This window comes from Leucopleurus acutus (assembly GCF_964270905.1).
Source record: "Leucopleurus acutus genome assembly, chromosome: 11".
In the NCBI taxonomy this organism is placed as follows: Eukaryota; Metazoa; Chordata; class Mammalia; order Artiodactyla; family Delphinidae; genus Leucopleurus; species Leucopleurus acutus.
The window spans coordinates 41,163,677-41,176,543 of record NC_139152.1 but is presented as its reverse complement, the minus strand read 5'-3'; the positions used below and the strand labels follow the sequence as shown (position 1 = coordinate 41,176,543).

Here is a 12,867-nt window from a genome sequence, read left to right as displayed (position 1 = left end):
GGTCTGAAGCTTTTGAGGGCAGGGGCTGGGGAGTCACAATCCTGTGAGGCAGGGAGAGGGAAGAGTCACAAACCCAACTCAGAGCTATTCTCCAGCCCTAGGCGCTTTCACTCCTCAGTGCCCTAGAAGTCACCAGTGGGTGTCAACTGGGCAGACAAGGGACAGGAAGACAGGGATGGCCCAGGGCTTCTACCCGTTTGATTTTAGGCCTGTTTCTCCATGAAAGGATGGGGGAGGCAGGGTGGAATGAATGAATGAGTCACACCTCCAAGCAACAGCAGGAAGGAACAGCCCCTGCCAGCAATGACAGTACCCTAGGTGAGGGCCCTTGGGGCTCTGACAGGGAAAGGCAAGATTCCCCCACTCAAATGCCCTGGGTTAGGACAGGTAGGAGGGAATCCCAAAAAGCAGCTACAGGGAGTGTGGTGAGAGGGAGCAATACTAAGAGAACAAACTCCAATACTGATGTGGACCCCCTACGAGGGAGTAAGAGAAGCACTGAGTCAGCAGGCCAATCCAGAGGGCTGCGGACTGACCTGGGGCTCAGTGGAGCCCAAGAACCAGGATACCTCTAGTGCTAGAGGGCAACAAGTGAAGGGACAGTTTGCTCCGAACCTGTGGAGGGAAGGAAGGAAACTGGATTCTGTTATCAGGAAAGCCAAGATCAACTAGCTTATGGAGGGCCCCCAGGCCTGAGTCTCGGAGAAGGGGCCAAAGCTCCCAACTCCCGGGTCTCTGAAGGGCAGGATCAGTGTAGCTGGTCCCTTGAAGACCACTTGGCCTTAGGCCCCATCCATTCAATGCACTGATTACCACTACGGGTTCTCTCTCTAATCCTATCTAGAGGTCCTCTGCAGACCAGGGGAGGGTACAGGCACATGGGAACTTTGTGGGGCAAAGGGAAGCTGGGGGTAGGAAGGGATGGGGTGGGAGAAGAAGAGGGTAACAGGTATCATGTGAGACCCTCTTCATTCTGGTGTTGTCCTAGAACCAACAGCATCCCGTGGAAGGCCCCAAGCAAGACCAAGGCAGGTGCTATGAGGCAGGCAGCACAGGGCCCCAATAAAGAAATTGGTGCAGCCAATCAGGGCTGTGGGAGAAGCCCTATGTGTTTCGGATTCCCAGGGCTTGCTCTAATTCTTGTCGTCTCTGCTGCACCTAAGGAGAAAATAGTGGAGGGAGCGGAAGATGAGACAAACCAGAAGCTGGTACCTAACACCACCGACTCCCATCAAGGGTGCAGACCCCCTGCCTTTTGTCAGTTTCTCCTGTGCACCCCAGGTGCCTACCTTGGAGTAGAAGTATCGGCACACGGCCTCCTGTGCCCAAGGCTGGAAGTAGAACTCAGCTCGGCGCTCTTCCTCTGGGTTACCCACCACATCAGTCATGGTCTGAGGGAGATGGGAGGGGGAAGACACAGAAGAGACTTGTTTCCTTTCTTGCATCTGTTATGGATTGAATTGTATCCCCTAAAAGATGTTGAAATCCTAGCCCTCCCAGTACCTGTGAATGTGACCTTATCTGGGAATAGGGTCTCTGCAGACGATCAAGCTAAGATAAGGTCATTAGGGTGGGCCTAATCCAGTATGATTGGTGTCCTTATAAAAGAGGAAACTTAGACACAGAGACAGACATGCAGAGAGGAAAGATGATATGAAGACACATGGAGACCACCATCTGCAAACCAAGGAATGCCTGAAGCTACCACAAGCTAGGAGAGAGGCCTGGAACAGACTCTCCCTCCCAGCCCTCAGAAGGAACCAAACCCTGCTGACACCTTGATTTCAGACTCTAGCCTCCAGAACCATGAGACAATACCGTTCCCTTGTTTAAGCCACTCAGTTTGTGGTACTTTACTACGGCGGCCCTAGCAAACCACTAAAACAACCCCCAAAGTCGCCTCTGCTGTCAACAAGTCATAGCCTTGTTCAGGGATCCTTTCAGGCACCCCCTGTCCCTTGCTCCTCTTCTCGGGCTACCTGCAGTCAATCACCACAGAACAGGCGAGCACTGAGGACACGTCTCACACATTCTGCGCTCATTCCTACCTTCCTACCTGAGCTTCTGGCGCTCCCCTCTCTGGGATATAACTCAAATCCCAAATTCTCCATGAAGCCTTCCCTAGCTATTCTAGCCTCATCAATCTCCCTTCTCCTTTGTATTACCTTTTTGGTACTGGTGAGTTCCAATAATGTCTTACATGATTTACTACTTTTTAAATCACAGTAACATGGTTTCTCTGAACAGAATGTGTGCTACTTTGAAAGAGATCAAGTTTTCCACTCTGTATCGCCTCCAATACGGTGCACAGTGACAGTACATAGTAAGTACTAGATAAACACTTGATGGTTCCACCTCCATTTCCCTACTTAATTGTAAAATGGGCCCTGGAACACACTAAAGAAAGTCTGGTCCCTCACTTACCCCCGGCTCTCTATCTCATGCTACGGAAACAGAGCAAATGTATGCCTCACGGATCTAAGTCTCTTTGCACCTGTCCCAGGTTCTTTACCTTGAGGTCCCGGCACTGGGACTGAAGCCAGTCATTGATGAAACCCTGAGGGTCTCTGGCAAAGCTCAGCATGAACTCTCGCTGGGTCTTCAGCTGATTGATAGTTTCTATTGTCTCATGGATCTGAAAGGAAGAAGGAAGCTCATAACATTTTCACACTGGGGAAATGCAAAGTTAAATGGCAGGCAGTGTGTGACTTCTTGTGCCGCTGCCAACCTAAGAACAGAGTGCAGCCCACAAATGGCACTGCTGCCCCACCTGCTCAGGCGCTCGGCATTCGCTTAGCAGGTGATATGCACCGTGTCTCTATACACCCCACGTGAGGGAAGTTTTCCTTTTAGTCTCCACAATGTCCACTGTGGATGACGCTACATGCTAAATGTTTAATCCACAGCATAAATGGGTCCTGAAACACTCTCAGGTAGAAAAGAAGTGGTACAGAGAGCTGTCTCAAAAGCTGTGGTCCGTGGGTTTTGTTCTTTGTCCTCTTCTCATTCTCTATACTCTTCCTGGCGATTTCATCTACTTGTATGTCTTCCAGTACCACTGACAAGGTAATGAGTCCCCAGTCTGCAGACCAGAATCCATTTCCCAAACTCCAACCAATCCACCTGCTTGACATCTCAAGGCACCTTAAACTCTCCAAAACTAAATTCACTACCTTTCCCCAATACCTGCTCCTCCTCCTGTTCCCAATCTGAATAACTACAACCGTACACCCCAGCTGAAAACCTGAGGGTCGTCGTAATGCCTCTTCTCCCTCACACCTCACCCCACTGTCTCCATCCAGTGTCCAAATCCCTGCAAATTCACCTTAACACCTTCCAAATCCACCTACTCATTTCCATCCTCACTGTCAGGACCGTAAGTTTAGGCCCTCGACACATCTCACAGGCATCACTGCACCAGCCACTTAACTGGGCTTCCTTCCTCCACATCTGCCCCCATTACAATTCACTCCCCACCATCCTGCCAGTGATCATTCTAAATGCAAAGAGCACCAGGCCCTCCAGTTTTCAGGACAAAGGATAAGCCAGTTTTCCCCGCAAAGCGGCTTCATGACGAGGATCCTGCTTCCTTATCCAGTTTCTTTTCCCCAGCACCCCGAGCTTTATCTAACACAGTAAGCAGCTTGTACTTCTTGAACATGCCAGGCTCTCTGCTCATCTTTGGGCCTTCATATACCCTGCTCTCTCTTTCTGGAATGGCCTCTGCCCCCCAAGCCCCTAAGCACCATCCTCCTTTCTCCCCTTTCATTGACTCCCATGTCGTCCTTCAAGATTTAGTTGAGGCATCAGCTCTTCCAGGAAGGCCTCCCTGTTCTCCTTTGTGTTCCCAGAGCCTTTCTGGCTTTACTTGCATGGACTATGTCTGATAATGGTATCGCTAATAACAATAGGAGCAGCAGCTGCCGTTTGTTTTTATGTGCCAGATACAATGTCATGTCTTTGCAACACTGTCTCATTTAATCCTCATAGCAATCTTATAAAAATACGTATTATGGTCTCTATTTCGCAGATCAGAAACTGAGGCTCAAAGCTATTAAGAGGTATAGCCAAGGATCAGAACTCATGTGTGTCTGGCTCCAACCAGCACCAAACAGAGTGCCTAGCATTTACTGGGTGGCAGTACATTTTGAATGAATATCAAGAATCAAAAGAAGCCAAGAAGCTGTGATAGAGGGCTGGTGGCACCCAACTACCCAGGGCATGGTCCCTACCTTGTTGTCTAGAGTAGCAATCTCCTGCTGGCTGGCAGTAGACAGCAGAAAAGAATTCATCTGGGTCTTCAAGGTATCATCCACTTCCACATCAATGTCATAACAAGCTGTCTTTTTCTGATCATTCGGGTCAACACTGGGGAGGAAACCAAAGGGGCCTGGTAAAGGGCTTGTCCCCTAAGACCTAATTACACAGGGTCAAAAAGATGGTCTAAGACTGAAAGGCAAGGAGCTGACTGCAAAAGGGCACAAGAGACCTCTTCGGTGTGACGGAAAGGTTCTGTACGTTCCTTGTGGTGACAGCTACAGGATGTATACATTTGCCAAAAATCATCAAATTTTATTTTAAGTGGGTGTAATATATTGCATATAAACCTCAACAGAGTTAATTTTTTTAAAAAACTCAATGGTAAAAATTCAAATGTTACAAAAGATATCCAATGAAAAGTAAGTTTCTCCCCCCCCACAAGGAGACCATCGCTACAGTATCTTCTGTATCTTTCCCCCTATTAAACTAAAACTGACCCTGAAAATTAATTCAAATAAAACACATACCACGCAAAATAAAAAGTGGCCTAACTTTAAGCCCATGAATACGGGACAAACTAGCTTCTACTGACCCAGTGTATAGGTTGTAGGAGTTACTATTGGCTGAGTGATGATGGTTCAGGGTCTAATGAAAGGAAGGCTAATTAATATGGAATAAGGGAAAGAAGGCAAAGACTACATCCAGCCAGAAGACATGCTGCTTTGAGGAGAAGGTGCCTTCCTTCACTCCATATCTGCCTAGAGATGCCCTGCTCATCCATCTTCTGAGCAGAAAAGCAGATGGAGGTAATGGAGTTGGAGTCTCAGCTTGGAATGTCCTACCACCCAGAGAAAAGACAGTAGCTCATCAGTGATGAGCTGGTAAATGTCTAATAACTGATTCTCCAAAAGAGAAGAAGGAGAAGAACAAGAACAAGAAGCCCTGACTTGTAGCATTTGCTGATTTCTGTGTTTTAAATATTCTCGACATGATTGATTTCAAGATGCCAACATTACATCACTGATCAAGGAGCTGGGAAGGGATGTGCGGTAGCACATCATTAGATGGTATTTCCACCATACAGACACAACAGACGGAAGTAACCTCGAAAACACAAACACCAGTAAACTAATATAATAATTCAGAGATGATGAATTTTTGAGTATATATTACCCTTATTTCTAATATAATGTATTTAACTGCAAGTTTGTATAATTTAACCTTAAATAACGACTGTGTTTAACAACCTGCTTGCAAAATCCCTGAAGATTTTGAGAACTGACTTGTGCAGCTGGTGCAAGCCAGCTCCAGCACACCACTGCCTTGCACACACATGCTTACCTGATGACATGATTAATGATGATGGGCTCTGGTGGCATAAGCAAGGCGTGGAGCCGTTGGGGGATCTCTGAAAACTTCATACGCTGAGACTCAAAGATCTGCGGGAAAGAGGAGAAGCAGCTAAGAGCACAATTAGTGCTCCAGTGGACTTGAGCAAAACAATGGGTCCTTTTCTTACCTGCTGGAGGTACTTGTCACAGATGACAAACTCCCGCTCATGTGGGTCCTGGAGCTTATGCGTCTTGATATATTGCCACAGTGCTTGAATGATCACTGGACGGGTCTGGGTGTGGATGCCCAGCAGCCGAGCCAGACGAGGGTCTAATTTAAACTGAGGAGGCTACAGAGAACCAAAGAGTTTGGGATGAAGCTAATGAGCTGAGCCTATGTGCATTATGAGGTGCCTGGCATGGCCATACATTCGAGCCAGTCAACAGGCATTAATGCGGTGCTTTCCCTGGGGCAGAAAAACACTAACAGGAACTCAGAAATGACCAAGACCCTATCCCTATATTTAGGGAGGCAACAGTCTGGCGGCAAATTACCCACAACTAGACTTAAACCTTTAAATGTCAGACTGCTGATGGGATGTGGCTGTGAAAGCTGGACCCCCTCACATCACACAGAATACCTGGTAATCCAGCATCAGCAGGACAGTACACCGTACATTCACGTCTCCTGGCCGCTTCACCTGGAAGCCATCTGTCTCCTGGGTAGTGGCGGTCCTGTGCCACTACAGAGAGGAAGATGTCAGGGGGTGCTCTCCCAGAGGAAGAGCTGGAGTGGGAGGGAAGAGCTTCTGTAATGACTGAATATTCAACTTTGATTACTGAAGCTACTGGAGAAGAGCAACAGCATGAGACATTTTAAAAAACTGCACATGACTTTGGGATTCCTCTCTGTAAGTCGATTGACCTTTTCATTATGACTGCTCAGGGTCACATTTAAATTAGCCTGATCTTTCAGTGATAATTTTATCCACAAAAATGGATAATATACACGTGTATAGTAAAATAACATAGCTATCATCTATTGGGTACTTACTATGTGCAAGAGTATTCTAAGACATTTACTTGGATTATCACATTTAATCCCCAAAACACCCATACGAGATAGGCACCATTAAACCTATTCTACAGATGAGAAAACTAATGTTTAGAAGAGTGAAGTAAGCTGCCCAACGTCAACAGCCAATAAGTGGTGGAGCTGCTATCTGAGCTCTGGTGTGTCAGATTCTACAGTCCACGTTCTTAGCCACTATGCTCTACTGCTATAAAGTTAAGTTCAATATATTTACAAATTTCTACTGATTCTATGACTTACTTCCCTTATTAGATGGTAAAGACCTTCCCATGTCTCTTAGTGGTTGAGGTTAAGGGGCTGCAGCTACACTGGCAAAGAAAGGAGCGGGTTAAGTTCACCTGGAGCCCTGGACTGTCTTATTCTGGTTTTGACTATATCCCAAAGAACGCTGTTGCTGACATAGTCTTCAGAACACTATGTAACCAGGCATTACAATAAAAAATTTTTGATGATTTGGAATGTGAATCTAAACAGAGCAGGAACCAAAAGCAAGTCCCAGATCTGTAAAAGTAGCCTTGGCAAGGACTAGAACCCTTAGTTAACCCCCTTAATCGCAGCACTTGTCACCAGGAAAAAGGTTGAATGGTGTGTGGATAACTACATCTCACCATTTTTAATAAGCAAGATGCAGAGATGGCTTGGCATGTGTAAGAGGCCTCCATCAGAATTTCCCTTGAAAGTGGGGGCAGCAACCAAGATAGTAAAATTTAAAAGGTGGGACAAGTCAGACTGCAAAAGCTCTTGGGTCCAAACAGTACCAGAACTGAACAGCTAGTGCCACCTGGAGGCCAACGTGCAAACTGCGTTGGAGGAATTGTACACCTGGGGTAACCCTTTATTCATACCTTCCCCTTTCCCTAGACATTAACGTTTGGCTCCCAAGTCCATCATCCTCCAGTCATAAAGTCAAAGCAAAGCCTAGAGGACAGAACTACTCACTTCCACAAGATGGTTATCTGGCCCATACAGGTCTTTGTCCAGTTCGATCACCAAGGACTTAAAAAAAGAAGAGAACTTCCTCTTTTGTTTGGTGGCATCATATTTGGACAAGGCTGACTGGAGGAGAGAGAGGAGAGGTCACGTTAGAAAAGGCCAGAAGAAATTCCCCAAAACAAAGTCCCATAATAAAGGAACCCACAAAAGCAATGGGAAAAAAACTCAAAAATGTCTTCTGAGAACCTCTTAGGAGATGGCAAGGTAGGTGTCTGTGGATACTGAACAAGTCACAGTAGCAATGAACCCTGAAGAAGCAGCCTATAACACATACAGGGTGACTGACGTACCCACCTCATTTCCGCATGGGAAATGGGGCAAGTTAAGCCAAACCTCTGCACATAATAAAGCGAGTCTAAACAGAGAAAAGTCTGACTCTACAGGGGAAATGAATCACAGGTAATAAAAAGCCAGAACAAAAACAGCTTTATTTGGATCACATGCCACCACCGGGAGATGGACCGGACCTATACAGAGAAAAAGGAGGCTCTGACACTGAGCTCTGGTTCTCCTGAAAAATGCATTCATGCTGGCTCGCCTGTGACCAGCTAAAAATAGAGAGCCAGAGAGTATAAGGAAATGGCAGGTGAGCTTCTCCAAGGAGCTTCTGGGGTGGGAAGTTTGGGGGCTATCACCAGTCAGCTGATGTTCCCATGAAGCAACGAAGAGCCTGTCAGAGAAATCTACCCCACGTAAACTGTGAAATGTCTCCAATGGAAGCTGGGAAGATGGAGATCCCACAGTGGAGATCGAGGACCTCAAGGACTCAGAGAGGAAAGCATGGCCCAAATGCTAAGTGCAAACTCACTTGGTTTAAAAAAAAAAAAAAACACTAACTGAAAAATCTGCAGATACTGCCAAGTCCAATGGCTAGCAGCACCAGGAAGGAGGTAAACAACAAATCAAATCCCACGACAATAAGGTTCTCGACATGATACCACAGAGGGGGCCGAGCCGTGGGAGCCAGAAACAAAGAACCATTGTATTTTAGTACAGGGAACACAGTGACCCTCTCCCTGCTGTTCCCAACAGGAGCCATAAGCACCAGTCAGGCTTCCTGCCAACCAGACAATACTGCCTGTTCCCAGCAGCTCCCACCCTAAATGCCGACCACAGTGGACCTTGAACTCACATCCTCCAGGAGCCGTCCTTCTACCCGAAGCTCCCAGGAAGCCACCGTCCCTTCCCCATCCTCGGCATCTGACTTAGCCGGATTGAAAGTGTTAGAAATGAAAATTCGCAGCTTCCGTTTTTGCTGAGGAAGGCAGAAACAGGATTGATAGTGGGGCTTCAGTGGTTTGATGCTGAAGACAAGGGTCTCCCCAAACCTGAAAATGACTCCTAACAGACTGGCTTACTGTCTACCCAGTCCTTGGGGTGGGTGGATGGAGATTCCACCTAGAAGAAGAGTACAGGCCACTGGCCTGAGTGCAAGTGCATTCACCAGGATGTCAGACGGACGGAGTCATGCAAGGTGCCAGGTTCCCAAGGTGGCAGAGCAGTTGTAGCAAAAACACCAACAGGGTATATTTCTGGTGCAAGAAATATCAAAAGCCCCTCCCCCTTCGCTGTTCTGTTCTTATGCTTCTAATGTAATTCTCAGTTCGTAGGCAGAAGGGAGAGATGTAATTTAAATGCCAAGGAGAGCTGCGCTACGCCTTTGATTTCCCATCCCAAGCCTGCTGAAGGTTCCCGCGTCCTCTCCTTTGGCTCTCTGCCTTGCACTCTCCTGCGTTGTTACCTTGATGGGACGTTTCAAGGCCTCCTGGATATCTAGCCGTTTCCTCATGATAGTCTGGTCCAGTTTCCTTTCAAAAGCCAAGAGATCCATATAGGCCTGGGATTCTGGTACCAGTTCACGAATCTTAGGAGCAGAAAGATATCATTGGGATCTAGAGCTGACCACCTCTATTCTCAAGCTCACCACACCTTCAAGAAGACCTATATAGCCTGGACTCACCCTCTGAGGTAGAATTTTGTCAGCCATCTTCTTTTTCTTTGCACTGTTTGGAATAAAGACTCTTATCAGGATAGGATGGAACTAGCCAGAACATGAAGACAGGCTGTCCACACCTCCGTTTATAGTGAAGTGAAGGAACCGCAAAGCCTGTCTCAAGTCAGACACCCCCATCCCCCAAAAACGCAAAGAATTTTCAAGAATGAGCACCGTCTGCTGACACAGCACCACCACTTCTTGGTTGAGAGACTCCCACCACCTGCATCCTCACAGGCCTCCTCCTCCCTCCCTCCCTCCCTCCCTCCCTCCCTCCACCCTGGGGTCATCTTACTTGTGGTTCCGATTTTGGACCGCCTGCTGCTGGACCTGCTGGATCTGCTGAGGCGCAGGTCTCTTGCGGGACTGGTCCATCCCTGACTGGGCCAGGCCAGGTCGGACTGAAGGGTTCCCCCCATAGCCAGGGGGTCCCATGGAAGGTCCCTGAGGTGTCATTCGGCTGCCTGGTAGCATACCTGGTCTCTACACAGGGGAGAGGACCCAGAGATGTCATCGCTTCCCCTGCAAACCCCACCAAGAAAGGCAAAGTGGGGGAGGCCTGAATTCTTTGAATGAAACAAGGCTGAGGGGGTGGGGTGGAGCACAGTGGTGGGCTGGGAGGAGAGCCCTCTATCTCTGTGAAATCTAGATAACTGGAGCTTCCTCAAATATAGCCCCAAAGCTAAGACAGCTAGATTACACTCAAATTCTCCCCAGTCTATTTTGTATCTGGCGCACTGGACATCTCTAATTCCACATTTGCTCAGAGAGTACTGCCAGCTACTGTCTCCTCAGAAGCTGACCTCAATTTGCCAGCTACACCTTCTGTGTTCCTCTGGGCGCTGGAGCTGCCTAGGCCCTTTTGCACACAAGCTCTCACAGGCCCATGCTTCGCCCCACTTCTTCGTCCACCCTGGTTGTACACCCTGACTCCCCAAGAAAACAATGCCCCTGGGAGCAGATGAGGATGCTAATTGCCTCCCTTCCCTTCCCCGCACTGCCTCCCTGCACCCCAACTCACGGCCCGAATCCCTCCCAGGCGAGTCCCTCCTACTCCTCCCCCCCACCCCTGTCACTCCCAGGCCCCCGCACGGCCCCGCCCCCGGCCAGCGCGCCCCTCCTCCTGCCGCACTCACCGGATAGGCCGCTCCGGGCATCGGGGAGCGGTACAGCCCTTGACCCGGCGCCGGGCCCATTCGCACCGGAGGCCCCGGAGTCCCACCCGGACCCAGGGCAGCCGCCGCGCCCGCCCCTCCTGAGGCTCCGGCGCCGCCGCTCGGAGCCACGGACTGGAAACCCGCCCGGGCCGCCATCTTTCCCGGAGCCGCTGCTGCAGCTGCACAAAGAACCGGAACCGGAACTCCCCCGCCCCCCGCGCGCCCCCCGCGCCCCCCGCGCGCCCGCCCGTCCGCCCGGCCGGCCCGCCGGCACGGGAGGCTCGGGGCAGCGAGACTGTGGGCTAGGGGGAGGGGGGGGACAAGCGGAAAAGGCGTGTGACCACTCCCTCCAGCCTTCACGGTCCGGGAGGGGAAAACCATAGAGAGGAGCTCTGGGATAGAGAGGCCCTGCGAGCGGGCGCCCCCAGGCCGACGGAGGAAGACAAGGACTTGGAAAGGGGGACCACAGCTCAGGGTGATGGAGTAACTGCTTCATCTTGGCGCAATGCGTTTAACTTTACAAAGCGCTGATTTTCCTTTCCTTCTTTTCCTGCTCTAAGCCCAGCGCGCTGAAGAGGAGTACGCACTGTTTACTCCATTTTACAAACAGGAGAGATGAACTCAGTAAATAACTTGGCAAAGTCAACCAACAAGTTAGCAGTAGAAGTCGAAACATAGAATCCAGATCTTCTGGTTGATAGTCCGGGGCTCATTCCATAGATAAAGTGCCTCAATAACTACCTCACGTTCGAACTTAAACCCAACTTTCCCCGTGACCTTTAACCTAACCTGCTTCTGGATTTTAAATTTATTTTGAAGTTAGACCCTGACCCCTCTCCAAAGAATCCTTTGTGCTAGGACTTCTGTTTGGGATCTTTGTTGCCTTTGACCTCTTCCTCTTCCCCTGCGCAGTGGTTCAAACCATTCCTGGTGTGATGGTCAGCCTGTCCTATCCCAGGAAGACCAGAGTATCCCTGCTCCCGCCTCCTTACTCCTGCCTTGATTGTTTGGCCCCAAGCCAAGCTCAGCTCTAAGCACTTAGTGGGAAGGCCTAAACACTATTCAAATAAGAGAAGGATGAGGGCTTCCCTGGTGGCGCAGTGGTTGAGAGTCCGCCTGCTGATGCAGGAGACACGGGTTCGTGCCCCGGTCCGGGAAAATGCCACATGCCGTGGAGCGGCTGGGCCTGTGAGCCATGGCTGCTGAGCCTACGTGTCCGGAGCCTGTGCTCCGCAATGGGAGAGGCCACAACAGTGAGAGACCCGCGTACCGCAAAAAAAAAAAAAAAAAAAGAGAGAGAAGAATGACACTGAAGAGGAGATAGTTAAAACCCAGTTTATTAGACCAGAGGCATGCGTCACCCATAGCCCTGCCTGCTGTTCTCCATCCGGAACACACCCTTTGGCCTTGCTCCTGCTTCCCTCTGGAGAAGTCTGATCTCTAAGGAACTCCTAGGAGCCAAGAGTTCCCAAGGATACTATATCTTCACTCTCCAACTGCAGGCCAATGCACAGGTGACCTGCCACAGGTCTTGTTCTGGGGTTGGAGACTGAGACAGCTGGGCAGAGAAGGCCTGGGAAGGGGCAGGGCTCTGGCCTGGGAGGAATGCCTGGTGGAGGGGGCATGGCAGGTACTCTACCTCGCTGGTTTCTCTTTAAGGTAGGAAGGGAGGGACAGAACGGCAGAGCTTTCAACTTCCCCTCTAGGCCTGTCTCTTTCTTCCCACTACCAAACTGTACCTTACCAGAAAATATAAGTGGTGGGCTTGGGTATTAGGTGAGCAAAGAGGCCTGGGCATCCAGAAGGAGGCAAAGGCCACTGACTGAAGACCTCAGCCTCTGCCTGTCAGCACCCCGCTGCTTCAGCTGCAGAAGTCATGAACCCACAGCTCCCTCTGTCTCTGCAGATCTCAATCCCATGGGTAGGGGCTCTCTCTGTAGCAACCCCCTTCCATGGGGAGGCCACAGTCAGCTAGGCAAAGGACATTGGGGTGGGTGAAGCAGGGGTGGGAATGTTAAGGCTGCAGGGAGGGCAAAGGGT

The 12,867-nt window shown here is 49.6% G+C and overlaps 1 protein-coding gene across 1 annotated transcript; it reads right to left on the bottom strand.

Moving 5' to 3' along the window:
- Positions 1 to 420: 420 nt before the first annotated feature.
- Positions 421 to 11,056, bottom strand: SMARCD1 (SWI/SNF related BAF chromatin remodeling complex subunit D1). The gene is made up of 13 exons (XM_082849724.1): positions 10,807 to 11,056; positions 9,966 to 10,153; positions 9,638 to 9,680; positions 9,419 to 9,541; positions 8,810 to 8,932; positions 7,624 to 7,740; positions 6,233 to 6,334; positions 5,780 to 5,941; positions 5,602 to 5,699; positions 4,233 to 4,368; positions 2,513 to 2,635; positions 1,290 to 1,391; positions 421 to 1,158 (listed from the first exon to the last, which is right to left on the bottom strand). Exons 1-13 carry the CDS (start codon positions 10,981 to 10,983, stop codon positions 1,105 to 1,107), a joined length of 1,548 nt encoding a protein of 515 aa, XP_082705850.1. The 5' UTR covers positions 10,984 to 11,056; the 3' UTR covers positions 421 to 1,104.
- Positions 11,057 to 12,867: the final 1,811 nt, after the last annotated feature.

What these genes read in the sequence shown, in the direction of transcription:
- SMARCD1 (XM_082849724.1), bottom strand. Translation starts at nt 10,983, where the DNA reads ATGGCGGCCCGGGCGGGTTTCCAGTCCGTGGCTCCGAGCGGCGGCGCC. An exon ending in AAGGACGGCTCCTGGAGGAT is followed by an intron (nt 7,741 to 8,809) that starts GTGAGTTCAAGG and finishes TCTCTCCTCCAG; the next exon opens with TCAGCCTTGTCCAAATATGA. An exon ending in GTGACAAGTACCTCCAGCAG is followed by an intron (nt 5,700 to 5,779) that starts GTAAGAAAAGGA and finishes TCTTTCCCGCAG; the next exon opens with ATCTTTGAGTCTCAGCGTAT.